General features: G+C 42.0%; 1 protein-coding gene across 1 annotated transcript in view; it reads right to left on the minus strand.

Annotated features, from left to right (window-relative positions):
• Nucleotides 1-8016: 8016 nt before the first annotated feature.
• The window catches only part of slco5a1 (solute carrier organic anion transporter family member 5A1), a 131757-nt gene continuing 118735 nt past the window's right edge, over nt 8017-21038 (minus strand). The window contains exons 7-9 of the mRNA XM_078398707.1: nt 18378-18619; nt 15038-15102; nt 8017-10319 (exon numbers count right to left, since the gene is read on the minus strand). Coding sequence (XP_078254833.1) covers nt 9940-10319; nt 15038-15102; nt 18378-18619 — 687 coding nt within the window. The 3' untranslated portion in view covers nt 8017-9939. The remainder of the gene's footprint in view (nt 10320-15037; nt 15103-18377; nt 18620-21038) is intronic.

The following is a 21038-nucleotide window of genomic DNA, read 5'->3' on the forward strand; positions in this document are numbered from 1 at the left end:
GCGGGGGGGGGGTACTGTGGCGGCTCCCAAGGGTCGGGCCATACTTCTACCGACCCCTCGGCACGGGAATGGACCAGTCCAGGGAGGCGGTCCGGGACCAGGTATATAAGGACAAGGTTTGGGCGCGAAGCCATTCCGGCAGACTCGACCCGTCTGATAACCGAGGTAAAATAAAATATAACGTTCCCGAAATACCTGGCTCCTTGCCTTTATTTCGGGCCTTTATCGACGCGCTACAACATGTTTGTTAATATTTAAATCTCTACCCTAACCCCATGCTTATGCACCAATATTTATTTGACTTTCTGGAAACTGTTTTAAAAGTGAATTGCAATCCATTCATTTTACTTCCTGTTTTGACGTGAGAATGTTTCAATCTGATTGCTTAATTGGATTATTTGTTGCCATCACTCGCTAAACACCACGGATCGAAATAGATGGTATTAAATTCAGAAGGCTGTGTGTTCAGATCATGTCGGGGTCACCAATGTGGAGAACCCGAAATAAGGCGAGAAGCCAGGAGGGTTAAAGGAAGGTATTTTAGTCGGTAAATCGCTAGCCACTAATCGCTGGGCGGTCGGACGATATCTCTGCTCCAGAGGATATCTGGAGACTGCTCCCGTGCCAAAAACTCCCCCACTATATAGTTCCAACTCCTGGGCCGTCCCCGGACTACCAAGTGCCGAGGGGTTCGATGTACCGGGAGGCCTGACCTGACCTCTGAGAGGTGCCACATGGTCACATAAATGTATGGGAAGCTACTTCTCTCGAGCCTTCTGAGCCAGGCTAATCAGTTCCAGTGATAAGACAATAGACAATAGGTGCAGGAGTAGGCCATTCAGCCCATCGAGCGAGCACCACCATTCAATGTGATCATGGCTGATCATTCTCAATCAGTACCCCGTTCCTGCCTTCTCCCCATACCCCCTGACTCCGCTATCCTTAAGAACTCTATCTAGCTCTCTCTTGAATGCATTCAGAGAACTGGCCTCCACTGCCTTCTGAGGCAGAGAATTTCACAGATTTACAACTCTCTGACTGAAAAGGTTTTTCCTCATCTCCGTTCTAAATGGCCTACCCCTTATTCTTAAACTGTGGCCCCTAGTTCTGGACTCCCCCAACATTGGGAGCATGTTTCCTGCCTCTAACGTGTCCAACCCCTTAATAATCTTATATGTTTCGATAAGATCCCCTCTCATCCTTCTAAGTTCCAGTGTATACAAGCCTAGCCGCTCCAGTCTTTCAACATATGACAGTCCCGCCATTCCGGGAATTAACCTAGTAAACCTACGCTGCACGTAGGTTTAGTGTTAGCTAAAGGTTAAATATGGGGAGAAGGCAGGAACGGGGTACTGATTGAGAATGATCAGACATGATCACATTGCTGGCTCGAAGGGCCGAATGGCCTCCTCCTGCACCTATTGTCTATTGTCTATTGGACCAGGATATCACAGTAAACTCTGCTGCTTGTCTATAAAAACATGCCACAAGGTTTCTGAGAGTTGTACCTTCTCCGTGAACTGCTAAAAATCAAAAACCTAGAAGAAGCTTGTCTTATAAATATAGCATCAATGTTTCCAGGTATATGCAGATTCAAAGATTCGGATTCAATAGTATGTTAATCATACATAAAATACAACACATTGTGTTCCCAAGTTTTCAACTATTTATTTCCATTCGATCAAATCAAACATGGACAATATTATGTCGTCCACATGAACTTTTATTATTGACAGTGTACCAAGCATTTGTTGTAAACAGGTTGTTAACAATCATAATGATCACTGGCATTCCTGATAAAAAGAAAGCATTTAACGGATTTACAATACTGTCATTATTACTACATCTGAAATAAATACAAATGACCAATTATTTAGAAAACTCAAATATTGACTACAGTAAGTTCCAAAAACAAAAGGGCCTAAAATGACCAGTCACTTCTTCCTTCTTTGCTTATCACACGCAACCCCGCATACATCCAACACAGTTGAAGCAATAGCTAATAAATACAGTTTGGAAAAGTACAGGTCGACTGCTGTTCCTATTGAAAGTTCTCATCTTTCCCATTGAAAGTTCTCATCTATGAATGGAGGAGGTGGCCTCTGGTTAGAGGTTAAAAATGCCTACTCCAAAAATCAGGTAGGAATTTAATTTACCTGCACTCAATGAAATGTACTTTCATCCATACGGTAGCTGAGGCTTGAAGTGTGTGCTTGAGTAGCTGGTCTTAGCCAGAGGTAAAGATACCACAGTGTTTGAACTGAGGACACCAGGTTCCAAGTTCAGGTTGCTGTCCGGAGATCCTGACAGAAATGTTAAGTGCGTCAGGGTGGGGTTGGGCTCAGTCTCGAAGGCCCTGCTGGTTGAGCAACTTGCCATCATTCCCTGTCAACACCCCATTCATCCAAGGAGGTACCTGAGAGGAGCAAGCGCTCATCAAATCTCAGCAAGGATTCAACACCTTCTGTGTGGAAGGATCAGAGACAGTCTGGCAAGAACAAATATGTAACCAGAAAAATAACTACTGTAGAATTGCTGGCAGAGTGAATCCTACGTATATAGTGCAGCCCATGGCCACTGGCCAAGCTTCTTTCTGTAAATTATCACAACTCTTTTTCTTGGCAGACCATTTTCCACTAACTCACAGCCATGAACGTATTCCGACTGAATGTCAAATGGCCATGTGAAGAACAGGATAACTTGTGTTAGTAGTCAGCTGAAGGAATCAGTTGTCTTCAGCTGCCCTTTTACCACAGTCCCAACTGCTCAACCTTTTAGTTTTGAACCTGACTTCAAATGTAGATTTGCACCAAATTCAGTGTTTTATCAAAATGCAACCCACCACTCTTTAAATATGGATAAATACACACCAGTAACCCAATGGATTTCTGTGAATTTGGGGTCAGTCATTTGCCTCCACACACAGAGTATAAAAACAACAGCATTAGGATTTGCAATTAAGTGTAGTTATGCCATCATATTTTGATTATTTGATTTTGAAATACAGTATTTATACAAAATGAATATAATGCGTAGGATCAAATAGTTTAAATCTGATGAGAGTAAAATGTACGATATATGTCCATTATTACATTGCCCTGAGCATCAGGCTATGCGGACAGAAACACATACACTCAAACCCAACTTCGTAGACGAGAGCAATGAGAAAGAAAATTTATAAATAGAAGATTTATAATAGAAGGCGGTGCTGGCTCGAAGGGCCAAATGGCCTCCTCCTTCACCTATTTTCTATTTTTGTAAGATTCATAGCCACGTGAGTTCAGAGTACAAAGCTGCAATAATATAGCAATGTTTTAGAAATCTCAATATTTTGTCTCATATTTTACTCTATATCGGAAATTTGGCTGAGTTGTTTTATTTCAATGGAAGCAGAATCTGAAGCAGCACAATGCGCAGATGCTATAGTGTTGCATGACTAATCCAAACAACTGAGTACAAATGGCAATGTCAAGACGTCTTTGCAATCAGAGTAGAACTGTTTGCCATAGCACGCCCCCCCTCCCCTCCCCAAATTAGATCTGACTATCCTCTACAGTACCTACCTGTAAGATCTAATCGGCACAAATATGAAAAGTATCTCCAACTTTTAGAATCTACGCCAACGTGAGCATATTAGTTAAATGCCCTAATGCAAAGTACGTCAATGAATTTGAGTGAGTTTGTGTGATCAAGTAAAATCTGTGCAAAAGTGCATGACCTGTCCAGGCAACCTATCAAGATGGAAAGCAGGTTTAAGATGTGCATGTACCTGGAACAGTGATAAATAAGCAGGAAATATTGAGTTTAAGTCTCAGTTATATTGTACGTAACAACAAAAGGTTTGCAATCATAAAATAAAGCATTGCAAATATATCACATTTCAATCCAATTGTTTTTTTCAGCTATTAAGTGCAATATGTGTTCTTATCAAATACTATTCTATTTGCTCTGTGTTCAAGTTAAAAATCAAGTCATTATAGATAAGTCACAAAACCCAACAAAGTACTTACAGTAAATATGTTCACCAATACTTCAATGAAGTAGCTGGAAAGGTGGTGAAACATGTACCTGTCCCTGCACCGTTTTGGCATTACATTTTAATTCGCGTATATGAAAAACAAGTAACTGAATTTCAGCAATTGCTTTTAATAGAGTTGAAAGAATTTTTAAAGGTATCTTGTATGTTGTTTTTTTCAATATAAGTGAATGAAACCACTCCTCATCCTGATCTAAATTTAGCAAAACCAGCTGATGAAAGCTTACTATGCCCCTGTGACATTCTTTACTTAAAGAAGCTAAACAATTTAAAGTCAGCACCTTGACATCTGTGTTGAAGTGTAGAATAGATGGATGCAAGTTACTCATATTAAATATCTACTAACATAACCAATATTTAATACTAGCCCTGGGAATACTAGGACAGTGAATAATCCACCAGGTTCCAAGTTCAGGTTGCTGTTATTAAATGCATCCTGCCATGTAATATTACAAATGTATATTAGAAACTGAAATGATGATTTCACATTTTTATATTTGAGGAAACAGACTTCATGATACAAGTTGTGACAGACTTTTTCTTGTTTTTCAACTTGGTACAACATGAATTGTATTAAAATGCATTATCACATGATGTCACACTGCTGTGGCGTAGCTTGTGGAGACACTGCCTCGCGGCACCAGTGACATGGGTTCAAACTTGACCTGGGGTTTACGCATTCTCCCTGTGACTGTGGATTTCGCACCGGGCGCGATGTGTGGTTTCCACCCACATCCTGAAGACGTGAAGATTGGTAGATTAAATGACCACTGTAAATTGCATCTAGTGTGTAGGTGAGTGGTAGAATCTGGTGGGGTTGTTGATGAGAATAATGGTTTTGCTGGTTGGGACACTGGAGTGGGAGAAGTGCCTACCCTGCATTGTCTATTTTTCAGCACAACCGGGTCATCTGCAGGAGGCTACAAACAAATGGGGATGATATCATGTTTGTTGACAACAGGTGTAAATGGCTCCCTGAAAATGATTTTGTTTCGAGCTTTATGCGAATTTCCAGTTGTAAAGTTCGTGTAAATATGAGGTTGATGTTTGGCACAGACTTTGTGAGCTGAAAGGATTGTTTCCGTGGTGCCTTATGCTTAAAAAAGATAATATGAGGTGACAAAAATATTGCCAAACATTTTATGAAATCATAGTGTAATTTAGTTGAGCTGAGTAAATACCTCATGATAGGTGTGAAAATATTCTGGTAGATGTATTGCTGATGGAACTATGAGACTAATCATCTTTATTTAATACACACGGGGAAGGCATTAAAATTCAATGCACAAAAACGCAAAAATTGTTGTTAATTGAATTGTTGTTAAAAAAATTGAAACATAAATTAAAATAAAATCTGAAAATGCTCAGCCAATCAAGTAGCATCCGTGTACAGAAAAGCCGATGTTACATCTCAGCTCAGAACCATCTCTATTATGTGTACGTTGGACCCTTGGGCCTATGTTTTATACTGTAACTCTAAAGCTCCATCGGAACTATCTTTCTCTCTCCAGATGCTGCTGGATCTGCTGAATATTTCCAGCACCTGTTGTTCCTTTAGAATTAAATACACCTCTTTCATAGATACAGAATGGACACGTCAGGGATCAACATCTGATGTTATTGTGTTGAGCCAATTTTTGTGATCTTGTGATCCCTGGCATATAAATGAAGGGTTAGACACAAAATGCTGGAGTAACTCAGCAGGACAGGCAGCAGCTCTGAAGAGGAATGGGTGACGTTTTGGGTCGGGACCCTTCGTCAGACTGTAGAATGATCTCTGAAGTCATCCAACTTTCCCAGATATCCAGAGCTCACCATTCCCACCCCAGTCTCCATGAACTTTCCACAAGCTTTGTGACGCACACATAAAGTCTGATGCACACGGAATCTCCCTCTAAGCATCTGGTTATTCTACTGCTCCTGTCTCAGCGATGAACAGTTATTATTTACTGCTAATTCTTAGATGGCTGAATAAAACGGTGCCACTTAGCATCAGGCAATCAAGTGGCCCCATCTGCACATCTCTAATTGCCAATCATTCTGACATCTGCATCGCTGCAGATGGAAAAGGCGAGAGATGTTGAGGCCATCTCTGGTTCTCTCCCTCTTCCTGCTGTTCCACTTTGTCCTTTTGCAAAGAGGGAAGGAAGAGATATGAACTGTGAGAATCGTGGACGATATTGAGTGTATGAATGATGGGGGGCGACGACCAGGGAAAGGCTAGACGTTGCACAAAGGTGGGGCTCACTGTCGGCAGTGGCTGCACAGTTGAGACGTGTGGAAGTGAGAAAGTAATGGGCGCATGTTCAAGGTAATATTGTGCAATGGGGAGAAGCGGGATGGGAGTAAATATATGCGGCAGAGTAAGAATGACCATAAAACCACATTAGGTTGAAGGTTCATGAACCACTGTGCAACCACTGTGAAGGTTCATGATCCACTGATCTGATGTGAACTCACAAGGCATGGATAGGATAGATGGTCAGAGCCTCTTTTCCCAGAGTGGAATATCAAAGACTGTAGAGCATAGCTTTAAGGTGAGAAGGGAAGAGTTTAAAGGAGACGTGTGGAGCAAGATTTTTTAACACTCAGAGCAGTGAGTGCTTGGAACATGCTGCCAGGAGTGGTGGTGGAGGCAGATACAATAGTGGCATTTGAGAGGTTCTAGATAGGCAGTTATGCTGGGAGTGGTAGATATGCTGGGAGTGGTGGGATATGGATCATGTGTCGGCAGATGAGATTAGTTTTTTTTGGCATTATGTTCGGCACGGAGATTGCGGCCTGAATGGCCTTTTGTTGTCTTGTACAGTTCTATGTTCTTCTCGGTATCAAATCGAGTGGCAGGAAACCATGCTGCTGCTGCCCATTCCTGTGATTAGCTTCAGTCAGGCCTCCTTGGACTTCCTGACAGCCTTCCTTTTCCCAGCAGCAATAATTATCATGCTTCTCTGAGCATTGGATCCTCATCATGAGTTAAGAGGCATCCTGAGTTCTGTGTCCACCATTTTCTGTGCACCCAACTCCATAATCCATCAAAATATTATGTCATGAAACTGAATCATGCTCAATCTGCTCAATCTAATCGATGGAGAAAACCCAGAAGACAGAGGTTATTGCAATAGCTTGGTTACAAAGCAACAGATAAACGTGCTGCAGAAGCAGGTGAGTTTCCTGGGTGCCACTGGAACCTTCTGCCTCCATAGCTGTGCAGCAATAAAATTCGGCACTCAGTATCAATAGACAATAGACAATAGGTGCAGGAGGAGGCCATTCGGCCCTTCTAGCCAGCACCGCCATTCAATGTGATCATGGCTGATCATTCTCAATCAGTACCCCGTTCCTGCCTTCTCCCCATACCCCCTGACTCCGCTATCCTTAAGAGCTCTATCCAGCTCTCTCTTGAATGCATTCAGAGAATTGGCCTCCACTGCCTTCTGAGGCAGAGAATTCCACCGATTCACAACTCTCTGACTGAAAAAGTTTTTCCTCATCTCAGTTCTAAATGGCCTACCCCTTATTCTTAACCTGTGGCTGCTTGTTAGAAACATAGAAACATAGAAAATAGGTGCAGGAGTAGGCCATTCGGCCCTTCGAGCCTGCACCGCCATTCAATATGATCATGGCTGATCATCCAGCTCAGTAGCCTGTACCTGCCCTCTCTCCATACCCCCTGATCCCTTTAGCAAAAAGGGCCACATCTAACTCCCTCTTAAATATAGCCAATGAACTGGCCTCAATACCTTCTGTGGCAGAGAATTCCACAGACTCACCACTCTCTGTGTGAAGAAATGTTTTGTCATCTCGGTCCTAAAAGACTTCCCCCTTATCCTTAAGCTGTGACCCCTGGTTCTGGACTCCCCCAACATCGGGAACATGTTTCCTGCCTCTAACGTGTCCAACCCCTTAATAATCTTATACGTTTCGATAAGATCTCCTCTCATCCTTCTAAATTCCAGTGTATACAAGCCTAGTCGCTCCAGTCTTTCAACATATGATAGTCCCGCCATTCCGGGAATTAACCTAGTAAACCTACGCTGCACGCCCTCAATAGCAAGAATATCCTTCCTCAAATTTGGAGACCAAAACTGCACACAGTACTCCAGGTGTGGTCTCACTTGGGCCCTGTACAACTGCAGAAGGACCTCTTTGCTCCTATACTCAACTCCTCTTGTTATGAAGGCCAACATTCCTTTGGCTTTTTTCACTGCCTGCTGTACCTGCATGCTTCCTTTCAGTGACTGATGCACTAGGACACCCAGATCTCGTTGTACGTCCCCTGTTCCTAACTTGACACCATTCAGATAATACTCTGCCTTCCTATTCTTACCACCAAAGTGGATAACCTCACACTTATCCACATTAAACTGCATCTGCCATGTATCCGCCCACTCACACAACCTGTCCAAGTCACCCTGCAACCTCATAGCATCTTCCCCACAGTTCACACTACCACCCAGCTTTGTATCATCTGCAAATTTGCTAATGGTACTTTTAATCCCTTCATCCAAGTCCTTTTAATCCCTTCATATGTAATCAATATGTTGGATTACACACATTAGTACAGTGGGGATACACCTGCATCAGACCAGCAACAGCTAAACATTGAACAGTCGTTTCCAATCACTTTAACTGGTACTATCCGTTACTTTGTCCCATGCTAAATAACCAGCTGACATCCTGCAGATCACAGTATTTACTGAACTGAAACATAGAGAGATGTTCAAGACACAGAGCAGGTCTGTCAGGATCTGAAAGAGACAAGTTAGCATTTCAGAACGCAGCTCAAAATTGATTTAGCTTTCATCTTCACAGATATGGATAAATCTGTTGTTTCCAACTACCTTTGTTTGTAGTTCTTTCTGAACCATCTGTGTGTTCTTTTCACAACTATTCCCAGCAGGGTGTGACAGCAATACTAGTTGTTGCTGCATTGGTGTTAATGTTCGAGATGAAGAGTTTGAGTGTAATCTGCCCATTGATGAAGCTTTTCTGAATTAGGTTATTACTGCCACCTACTGGTACACACTCGAACCTCTAGAATCTAAGTCTCCTGCTCACCCTGTCAGTGGTAACGGTACAAGCATGTTGATGTTACAACTAACAGAAACAGAAAACGGCAGAAGTCTGCCAACTCTCAGTCAAAATCTGATTCATTTTTCCAACCTTTGCAATATTTTTAACTCACTGCTACAAAGTGCTAGAATTTACCGTCTTGCAATAAGTCTCACGAGATTTTAAATATGGATGTTCAAAGGTGCCCATTTGAACACAATGTATTAGACCAAATCGGAAATAGCGGGTTAGATTTTAAAGCCACTGCCTGATTGCTCCTTATGGAAGTCATCATGAAGGTAGCAGGCTGGCAGATCCTATGAAGGAGAGAGACCTCATTTTTACCTCAACACTACCAAGTTATAAATGTCCCCAGTTTGGATCTTGGAACAGGGAGAGCTTTCTAATGCATCACCTAGGACAGGTTAAAACACAATTTATTTTATAAAATTGATATGGAGGTTTGTTTCGATTTCATTCAAAAACCATCTTTAAATTGACTCGAGTGTAAATGGTCACTCTAAAAGATTAAAAATGAAGCAGGTTTTCGTAGAATTTTAGTCACATTGAGGTATCCAGCCCTCCAGTGTGCCAGAGGTCATATGATAATCTGTTTCTTTTTCTCAGTGGATGTCACTGGTTAAATTAAAAAGGCACAGGTTTTGTTGTTTACCTGGAGAAACTTTCCAAAGGGTGCTTTTGCCAAAGAACTAAACTTCAGAACTATCAGTACTTTTTTTGACAACTGAATCTCTACGACAACACATTTATGAATTCACCAATAATCAACCATCATATTGTCCATTGTAACTGTGTCTATTACTGTTTCCTGGGATCTTCCAGGGAATGTTCTATGCGACATATTGGACTGTTCCAGACTGTCGTAGATATTCACTGTGTTCAGCTCTTATTTGAAAGGCAGGGCACGATCGAGTCTGTGCAAAGTTGTGGTGGGACCCTGGTTTGCTGACCAGTTCACTGACAGTGCTTATGGGTGAGGCTCTCTGTCTCCACCTTTGCGAATGGTTTTCTTTATGCTTGATTGAGTGCCAGGCAAGGAAGATGAAGATAAAACCGGCAAACTTGAGGCCCGCTGCCAGTCCAAAGTAGACAAATCTGAAGGAAGTCACATCATATTCCCAGCAGGAGCCGATGACGCCACAGTCCTGTTGCCAAAGCATGCAAGTTGTGTCAATCACAGCTCCGAAGTAAATTGGAGTTGGAATGTAAGCTGGAAGCAACCAAATGGTTATAGTCAAATTAAGAAACTCAGGTGCAGTACAATTTATTTTTAAGCTACCACTTCTACGACGCAAATATTAAACTGGTATTAGCAAAATCTATATACTAAAACTCTCGTTCATTTGTTTGATTGTTCCTAAACTACAGCCAAAACGGTACACAATAGCGTGACAATTTTAGGCCCACCTTACTCACCGTCGACCCTTTGGTGCTAATGGAAGAAGTTTCATTGAAATCGGTTTATATTTTAAAAGTTATTCACATTTTAAAGTTTAAATCTATCTCCTAGGGAGGGCGGGGGGAGGAGGGAGGATAAGGGGGGTTGAGGGGGATGGAGTGGGGGGAGGGGAAGGGGGGAAGGGAAGGGGGAAGGGGAGGGGTTGAGGGGAGTGGGGAGGGGGGGAAGAGGGGAGAGGGGAGGAGAGGGTGCTGCACCAATGCAGGATAGGTTTGGGCCCAACTGGTCCACTTGTAGCTATTAAAAGTGGCATCAAAGGGTTTCAATCTTTCCTGAGATGTTTTAATGGCTCCGAATACACAACAGTTATACAAGATGTTAATTTGAAGGAAAGACGTTCGATGTCATCTCTGCAGAAATCAGTAAGTTGCATCCTTTCTAAACTGGAAGAGCTGAATCCTACTGTTTAGTAACTGCATGCCAACACCACTGTCTTCAATGTTTTAAGATAATTGATATCCAATTTATGGAATGCAATGTAATTTTCCCGCTGTGAAACAGCATAATGATGTAATTATAACATGGTCATTATAATAAATTCAGAAGGGGGTGTCAGATCAGAAAGGACTTCACATGCATATTTTATAAGCTTTAATCTTTTGATACAGCATGCCAAAGGAATGCTTCAAAGCATGACTCGTATAAGCATATACATAACCTTGACAATGAAAGATTCAAACCGCACATTTCATGTGTGCAGCTTTAATCTTAAGTTGGGCAATCAAGTGTAAATTTAACTTTGGGGAGCTGGAAGTCACATCCAACTTTTGCTGCAACAGTACTGGAGTGTCATTAAAACCTTATAAATAGCTGTGGCGTCAGCAAAGCAACTGCTGTCTGCAAACCTCAGAATAATTCTTCCACGGATCTATAATTACATTAATTTGTGCCTCATGAAAACATCTCAAAATACTCCACTCAGAAGTGCCTTTGAAGTGCCAGTGCTTGTGCGTGTAAAGTCAGAGAGCAGCACTCATCTGAATCATCGTTTGATAGCATTTGATTGAGGGAGAAATGTCGGTCACATTTTGCACTTTATTCCTCTCCAAACACTGCCATGGAATCTTTATCTGAAGAAGGGTCTCTGAAGGGTCTCATGGAGTCTGAAGAAGGGTCTGGACCCGAAACGTAACCTATTCCTTCTCTCCAGAGATCCTGTCTGTCCTGCTGAGTTACTCCAGCTTTTTGGGTCCATCTTCGGTTTAAATCAGCGTCTGCAGTTCCTTCCTACACATGGAATCTTTAATCCTCTTTTTGATTTCCCAATGTTGGGGGAGTCCAGAACAAGGGGCCACAGTTTAAGAATAAGGGATAGGCCATTTAGAACTGAGATGAGGAAAAACTTTTTCAGTCAGAGAGTTGTGAATCTGTGGAATTCTCTGCCTCAGAAGGCAGTGGAGGCCAATTCTCTGAATGCATTCAAGAGAGAGCTAGATAGAGCTCTTAAGGATAGCGGAGTCAGGGGGTATGGGGAGAAGGCAGGAACGGGGTACTGATTGAGAATGATCAGCCATGATCACATTGAATGGCGGTGCTGGCTCGAATGGCCGAATGGCCTCCTCCTGCACCTGTTGTCTATTGTCTATTGTCTATTGATTTATGTTTTCTCCAGAGGAAGGTTAGCCTCAATCCAGCCTCCATGAGAGCTGGAAGCATTTTTTTCTCATCAAAAAAAATTCTATTCTCAAGTGATAAACACTAAAATTCATATATAGCTCTTTAAATACATGACAGGTATCTAAACTTAACATTAAATACAGAGCTTAATTCATACTCCTATTGATCAACTGACTGAGTTAATATCTTCGGTTTAAACCTTCCTGCACATATTGATCAACATCGTTCTGCATTAAACTTGCAGGTCTTTATCATGGGAAAAATATTAAGACCTGGGTCACAAATTATTGCTAACATTAAAAAAATAGTGAATAATTCAATTAGTTCAAATAATCCAATTATTAGCCCATTGATAAAACATTAACAAAGTCGTTAGTGCTGGTCAAGTGGAATTTTATCGAAAACTAAGTCACCACTACTTAATTGGTGTCCTTCCTGGACTAGTCAATCTGGTCCTCATTACTACTTTGATCTCAAAGACATGAGGAGAGAATCACTGCCCTTGACACCAAGGAATCTTGCTAAAATTGAAATTAATATAGAGCAAGGGGAAATCTCATTTGAACTGTAGGTAACCGAGCAAGTGGTTGTTTTAAGCCAATCGGGTCAATATGAGAACACTGTTGTGGGACCTGTTCATAAATGAACTAGGCCGAACCCTCCTAATTATCAACACAAAGGAAATCACAGGATATGGGGAAGGGACAAGAAAGTGGAGTTGAGGTTCATGTTCATTCATAATAATATCAAATGGTGGACCATGTTTGACCTACCCCCACTCCTATTTCTTATGCTTTTATGCTTCTGTCATGATTCCACATGCAAAATAACCTGGCCAACATCTGCTGATAAGTGGCAAGTAATAATCTTGCCCACAACTGCCAGACCATAAATATATCTTTGAACCTCATCTGCCATTACATTTAAACATACAAAATGGAAGAAGGTGTAGGTCGCTTGGTTCCTCAACCCTGCTCTGATACTTCATAAGATCATGGTTATTGCGATTGTAACCACAAACTCTACCACTACCTTAACAAGATTCTAGTTATCTACACCTCACTACTATGACCCTTTAAAGAAAAGAGTTCCAAAGAATTACGACCTTCTGAGAGGACAAAATCGCCTCTTTATTCAATCTCTTATTTTTAAACAATGACTCTTGTTCAATATTGTTAAATTTTTAAACAATAGTTCCAGATTCTCCCACAACAGGAAGCTTGCTCTCCACATCCATCCCATCAACACTTCTCAAGATCTCATATAATTCCCCGTCTATGTTCTGAACTCTGTGCATGGAATATCACACACTTTTAACAACAAGAAACTGATATTTTTCTTGGTTGACTTACTGAATGAAAAAGAGTGTGAAAAATGAGAAATCCAGCCAACTCACTGTCCTCCTCATGTGGTTTATCATCCTGGAGCCAAAGTCACAAAATTATTAAGATTGCACAGCATTGTTCTGAAGAGTCCCAGGGGGTGCGATCTCTCAGCTAATATTCGTGCTTCAACCCACATCAGTTCAACAGTCTATCAGATGTATGTGGGATTTTTCAGAGTGAACATCAGAAAGAGGGACTATACTAGAAATGCCATTGGTTGAGTCAGACACAATTTGGTCCATCCTGGTGTAGAAACAAGGAACTGCAGATGATAGTTTACACAAAAGGACAGAGTGCTAGAGTCATTCAGCAGGTCAGGCAGCATCTCTGGAGAACATGGGTAGGTGACATTTTGGTCAGGACCCTTCTTCAGACTGATTTTGGGGGTAAGGGGGAACAAATCTGGAGGAGAGGAGAGGCAGGACAAAGCCTGGCAGGTACAGTGATAGATGGCCGCAGGCGAGGGAGGTTTTGGATAGGCAGATAGTTGGAACACGAGCCAGATATAAAAACAGAAAGCGTGATACAGGATTGAATAGTTGTGAATTGTGAAGCCAGGCATTCCTTCCACTGATTCACAATCCACTGATTCACAATCCACTGATTCACAATCCACTGATTCACAATCCAATGATTCACAATCCACTGATTCACAATTCACAACTAATGAATTGTGTCTCACACCTTCTGCTTTTATCTCTGGCCTTTGTTCAAACATCTGCCTATCAACCCCCCCCCCCCCCCCCCCCCACCCCCCAACCTATGTTCCCCTATTACCTATCATGCATAGACCTGCCTCTCCTTTCATACAGCTTTCTTGCCCCCCCCCCTCCCAAACAGTCTGAAGAAGGGTCCTGACCTGAAACGTCACCACGTCCCTATTCTCCAGAGACACTTCCTGACCCGTTGAATTACTCCAGCTCTTTGTGTCCTTTTGGACCATCCAGATGTTGTGAAAGGCACCATTAAAAATACTCATTGTCCATCCCCAGTCCTCCATTGTTCTTTTTCAATATATTGCCACAGGATTCGATTTTCAACCTTTCATTTATATTTCTCTCACACAGAACTAACTGCAACTAATTAATCCAAATGATGATTCATTGAAACACTGATCCCTGCCTTGCTCTAGCAGAAATTATGCATATTATAAAATACAATATCGGTGGTCACGGTGGCACAGCGGTAGAGTTGCTACCTTACAGCGAATGCAGCGCCGGAGACCTGGGTTAGATCCCGACTACCAGTGCTGTCTGTATGGAATTTGTGCATTCTCCACGTACAGGTTTGTAGGTTAATTGGCTTGGTAAATGTAAAAATGTAAGAATGTAAAAATTGTCCCGAGTGGGTGTAGGATCGTGTTAATGTGCGGGGATCGCTGGTCGGCGCGGACCCGGTGGGCCGAAGGGCCTGTTTCCATGCTATATCTCTAAACTAAACTAAACAATTGAAATATTACTTGCTTACCAAGAGTTCGTAAGAGAACAAATTGCATACCCAGCGCAAAAGGTCTCTCTTGATCTTCTACGGACCTAAAATAAAGAATTTTAAAAATTAATTTGTTTAATTAAGTCATGAAAAAAATCATACAGTATATCCAAAGATTCATTTTCATCTTTGTAATTGTAATCATGCATCAGGCAATTATAGTGGAGTTGGAAGTACAAAAAAATACTGCTGAGCTCAAATAACCAGAACCCTCAATATTATAGGCTGCAACCATAATTACGAGGTTGCGTGGCATACAAGGCTGAGGCTCGAGGCCAATAAAGGAGATTAGCAACACCAGCATTTTAAACATTCTCCAGGTGAGTGGCCTGGAAAGGACATCCTTGGATCTCCTTCATGGTGAAGGAATGTGTACAATGGTACTTGTTAGAGCACATCAATTAACAGTGGCATTAACGTAGGACTGATCACTGATGGGTCAGAGAAACTGGTTCCCTTCCCCAGAGAACAGGACAGAAACAGAAATTCCATTTGTTCCACCCTTTGTGCCTTCGCCACCGTACTTACTATCTAGATTAGCTTGTTTCTGTTTTTCTCAGTTCTAATGGAGAGTCACAGATCTGAAACATCAACTGTTTCCCTTTCCACTGATGCTGCCTCGGTTGGTTAATTGTTTTTTCTATTTTCATTTCAGATTTCTAGCATCTGGAGTTCTTCTCATTTTTATTTGAACCTCTTAGCTGTGCATTGGGAATAATGTATAAAATGATCCAGAATCGTATTTGCATCGTCATACATATAAGAGGCACTTCCACCACATCTGAACTTTAGGATATTCATATTGGGAACGTGCTGAGAGTGGAATAACCTGAGAGAAGAGAAATGACTATAGATACTGAATGGTGGAAATGACTACAATTTTTGCTTCCATATTTATTTTGTGCACCACTCTTTGCTTATAATTTTTATGGTATCATAGAAACATAGAAACATAGAAAATAGGTGCAGGAGTAGGCCATTCGGCCCTTCGAGCCTGCACCGCCATTCAATATGATCATGGCTGATCATCCAGCTCAGTAACCTGTACCTGCCTTCTCTCCATACCCCCTGATCCCTTTAGCCACAAGGGCCACATCTAACTCCCTCTTAAATATAGCCAATGAACTGGCCTCAACTACCTTCTGTGGCAGAGAATTCCACAGACTCACCACTCTCTGTGTGAAGAAATGTTTTCTCATCTCGGTCCTAAAAGACTTCCCCCTTATCCTTAAGCTGTGACCCCTGGTTCTGGACTCCCCCAGCATCGGTGAACCTTCTCTGTACTCCCTCTAAGGCTATCATTTGGAGGAGTACCAATTAAGCTATTAATGAAGTTCAAAAAAATAATGTTAAGGATAAAATTATGTTTTAATAGTAAGTTAACAACGTTTTGATTGGCACAAGTTATTACTTGTGAACAGGTAATCATATGGCGTGCCCTGATATGTCAGCCTTACAAACAAACCTATGAAACGTGATGGGCAGAGTAGGATCAGTAGGTCTCTCAACAGTACCCCACATCACAATGGCTGGAAGATAAGGACTAAAACTCTTCTTCATGACTCACCCATGACCCCAAACACTTCACTGCATAAGAACAAAGTTTCTTTACCACTTCCAATGAAGTTACACCAGCAAAGTAGGAGCACCTTGAGAAGAGCTTCAGACAAAATATAAAGCAGGACAGAGGCCTGCAAATGATAGAAATCCTTGCACTAAACATTATTCTTGCACTATTCTTGCAATATCGTGCACTAAACATTATTCCCTTATCATGTATCTGTACACGGTGAATGGCCCAATTGTAATCATGCGTTGTCTCTCCACTGACTGGCAACAAAAGCTTTTCATTGTACCTCGGTACACGTGACAATAAATTAAACCAAACAAAATCCACTGGGCAAGTCCACAAGCTACTGTCGACACAATGAATCTCCATGATCTATGAATTGTGCTGGGCAAAGCCACCATTTAATTTGTAAATGCAGCCACACAAATAACATTGATAGTTCAGTTATGTGCTGAAAGTAAAGGCCTCACATGATTTCACTTTCAAGTGAGCAACTCAAGAACCAGCAGCACAGGAGATTTTTAAAGCAGCCTTAGCAAGAGGGAGAGGTTGAGCAAGCCAGTACTTTATTCCTTGGAGTGCAGGAGGCCAGTAGTTGATTTTACAGAGGTGTAGAAAATCATGAGGGGAATAGATGAGGTGAATGCAGAGCTTTTTTTCCCACCATAGTAGAATCAAGAACTATATGGCATAGGTTTAAAGTGAGAAGGGAAAGATTTAATAAGGACCTGAGAGGCAATGTTTTCACGCAGAGGGTGGTGGATGTATGGAACAAGTTGCCAGAGGATGTAATTGAGGCAGTACTTGAGATAACAACAACATACAGAAGGAAATTGGACTATATGTGGATAGGAAAGGTTTGGATGGATATAGGCCAAACGCAGGTAAATGGAACTAGCTTAGATGGGGGCTTCTTGGTCGGGAAGGATGAGTTGGGCTGAAAGGTTGGTTTCCATGCTGTATCACTCTTTTGTCATCTCTTTTCCTTGATACCTCCTTTTTGCTGATGATTGAAATAACAAACTCCAACTTTGCAAGTTGTGTGCCATTTACTTTGCCCCTTGTGTCCAATCCTCATGTACTGCCACTCGTGCTACAAACTTTCACACTAGTCCTCATCGTATCTCTATTTCCGATCTTCCTGCACCATCATCTCTGCTGTCATTGGCAGTCCAGAAAAAGCTTCAAAATGCGCAAATCCTGCATACATTGGAACGACCAGCAAATAGTCACTGCACTGCTGATTCGTGTCATGAAGCAAGCCTGACATCTTTACATTTATTCTGTTCACCAATGACAGCAGTGGTTCCAATTCTGGTTCTGCTATGAAAAGTACCAGGCAAGTGCATTGAACAGGAAATATCTTGCAGGTACAAGTCCCTGCAGGATTAAGAAGGAAATGTTGGACTTCTGAATAAATCCTGCAAGTGGTATGTTTACTGCAAATATTGCACAGTCTTAGGGTGCTCTTGCTTTATAACATTACAGTTGATAGTGGATTAATTTGATCTGAACATGCAGACACGCAACCTGTATACACCATTTAAAATGAGGAAGGCAATGTTTACATTTTGTTTTCGAAATTGACATAACTTGTTATTAATGTTAATAATAATGAGGGTAATATGATCCGGACTATAAATTTCTCTAAAACACTACGTGAAAGCAAATAAAAATGTCATGTACTTTCCTCCAACTGCTAGAGCTGGCACACCTGGTTGGTGCTCTTTGGCAACAGGGAGTTCTTACCTGAGTGTTACTATGATCACCGATGGCTGTGCACAAGCTGTAATTAGTGTGACGATGAAGAGAAATATTAGAAAAGGGATCAGTGTGTTGCACGTCCGCTCACACTTGCCGGACACTGCATACCCATTCTCATTCAGGTATGTTTTCACAATCACCAGTCGGAGCTGATTTTTCTGCCCTGCTGTAGGTGGGGTTATCACCTGCCGACTTTGAACACAGGTACAGTCAGTGTAGTTCCTCATCTGCAAAACAATACAATTGATATTCAAAAGGAGCATATTTATTCACAAAATGCTGGAGTAACTCAGCAGGTCAGGCAGCAACTCAGGAGAGAAGGAATGGGCGACTTTTGGGTCGAGACCCTTCTTCAGACTGATGTCAGGGGGGGCAGGACAAAGGAAGGAAATAGGTGGAGACAGGAAGACAGTGGGAGATCTGGGAAGGGGGAGGGGAAGAGAGGGACAGAGGAACTATCTAAAGTTGGAGAAGTCAATGTTCATACCACTGGGCTGCAAACTGCCCAGGCGAAATATGAGGTGCTGTTCCTCCAATTTCCAGTGGGACTCACTATGGCACTTCAAAAGGAGCATTAACGCTTACTTTTGTTCACTGCAAGAATTCAAGGGCCGGGTAATGCGTGAAGCAATAATTTGGCTCGCATCTAAGGAGGGACTGGAATGACGAGGATTCGGGTCAGGACCCTTCTTCAGACTAAAGCAGTGGTGGGGGTGGAAGAGAGCAGGAAAAAAAGAGGTGGGGCGGGGCAAAGTTTGACAAGTATAGGCGGATACAGGTGAGGGTGGTTTGATTGGTAGACGGGCTGAGTAAGTGACAAAGGCTAGAGAAGGATGCAAAAGGGTGTCAGATGAAAGAAGACGAAGAGGGAAATATAAAGCTAGAGAGATTGGATGGATATCGGTGGAAGGGAACATGGGGGAGGTAAAAGAGGTGGGATAAAAAGGAAATATGGGACTCAGGGATGGGAGATGAGTACACGGAGGAGGGCAAAGGAGTAGGGTGACTGGGGTGGTGAGAGAAATATGTGCACATTGAGGTGAAAAGGGCAGGGGGAAAAAAGAGTGTGGGGAGGGGAAATGGTGAGTATTACTTGAAATTGAAGAATTCAATGTTCGTACTGCTGGGTCATAAGCTGCCCCACCAGCATATAAGGTGATGATCTTCCAGTTTGAGTGTGGCCTCACTCGAGCAATGGAGGAGAACAAGGACAGAAAGGTCAATATGGGAATGGAACAGGGAGTTAAAATGGTTAGCAACCATGAGATCCAGCAAGCCTTGGCAGTCAAAAATGGCAAGCGTTCGACAAAATGCTCATGCAGTCTACAATTGGTCTCACTGTGTAAAGTAGGCCACATTGGGAGCATTGAATGCCCTCAATAGGTTTAATAAAATGAAATTATATTATAATTTATCTCCTGTCCAACAAAATAGACCCATTCCAGTAAAACAATTCTTAAAGCAAATAAAGGTTTAAAGGGATATGGACCAAATGCAAGGAAGTGAGGCTAGATCGGATCGGCATGGGCAAGTTGGGCCGAAGGGCCTGTTTTCATGCTGTATGACTCTATGACTCTTGCAGCACTTTTTAAAATCATTTTTGTTGTAATACAAAGCACCATAACCAAAGGAAAATTCACTGCTGCATTGTATTAGTTATCAACTGTTCTCTATTTCCGCTGTATTTGCATATTAGTAGGGACTCCAGTTACATCATGACATCAGTTATTTCTCCATTACAGCACTTCAGTTAGTAATTATATCCCTTGTACATCATCAAAATAGTCCCTTACTAAGGGACTCGTAGATCCAAGATCTGTAAGTAGACATTGTCATAGTGTGCAGTAGTGATTTAAAACCATAAGAACAGGAGTAGGCCATTCTTTTCATCCCGCCTGTTCTGCCATGCATGGCCGATCTGCATCGTAACCCCATCTACAACTTTTGCATTATATAAATATAATATATTGCAAATCATTATATCCAAGTCATGAATAAATAATGTAGCCGAGGTCAGGGCCGTCTTAACGCATGGGCCTGATGGGCACTTGCCCGGGGGCCCCATACTGATCTGTGTATGTTAAGTGACTTGCAATAAATAAATACTACTTTAAAAATGTAGGTTCAATAAGTGCTTTTTTCGCAACATTTTCAGTGCTTCTCACAGCGATCTGTAAGTGCTTTTTGCAACAATGTAGCACCCTATGTCCATCGCTAAGTGCTTTTCGGTAAGTGCTTTTCGCCGGCACGACAGGGGGGGCTGGTAGGGAAAGGGGGGTGGGGGAGAGTAACGGTGGGGGCCCCAGTACCCTGCTTTGCCCGGGGGCCCATAATGCTGTAAAAACGGCCCTGGCCGAGGTCCCATCAAAGATTTTTGGAGGTCACCAGCATTATTTTCAATATTTTTTTTAAAACTATTTTTTGATGCCGAATAAAACTTCCGACCAGATCAACTGTTGCTTTAGATTCCATGAGCCTTCATTTCAGCCCGCAGCATCTCATGTGGAATTCAATGCAATACATGCACAAATCCTAATCACCTCTGAAGAAGTCAGTTCTTCAAAAGAATCTAAATTGTTTGTTGAACCAAACTGACGCCCTCTAATTAGCTTCAGATATCATCAGATGCTCATACATTCCTTCTTT

This window comes from Rhinoraja longicauda, chromosome 4 (genome assembly GCF_053455715.1).
Source record: "Rhinoraja longicauda isolate Sanriku21f chromosome 4, sRhiLon1.1, whole genome shotgun sequence".
In the NCBI taxonomy this organism is placed as follows: domain Eukaryota; kingdom Metazoa; phylum Chordata; class Chondrichthyes; order Rajiformes; family Arhynchobatidae; genus Rhinoraja; species Rhinoraja longicauda.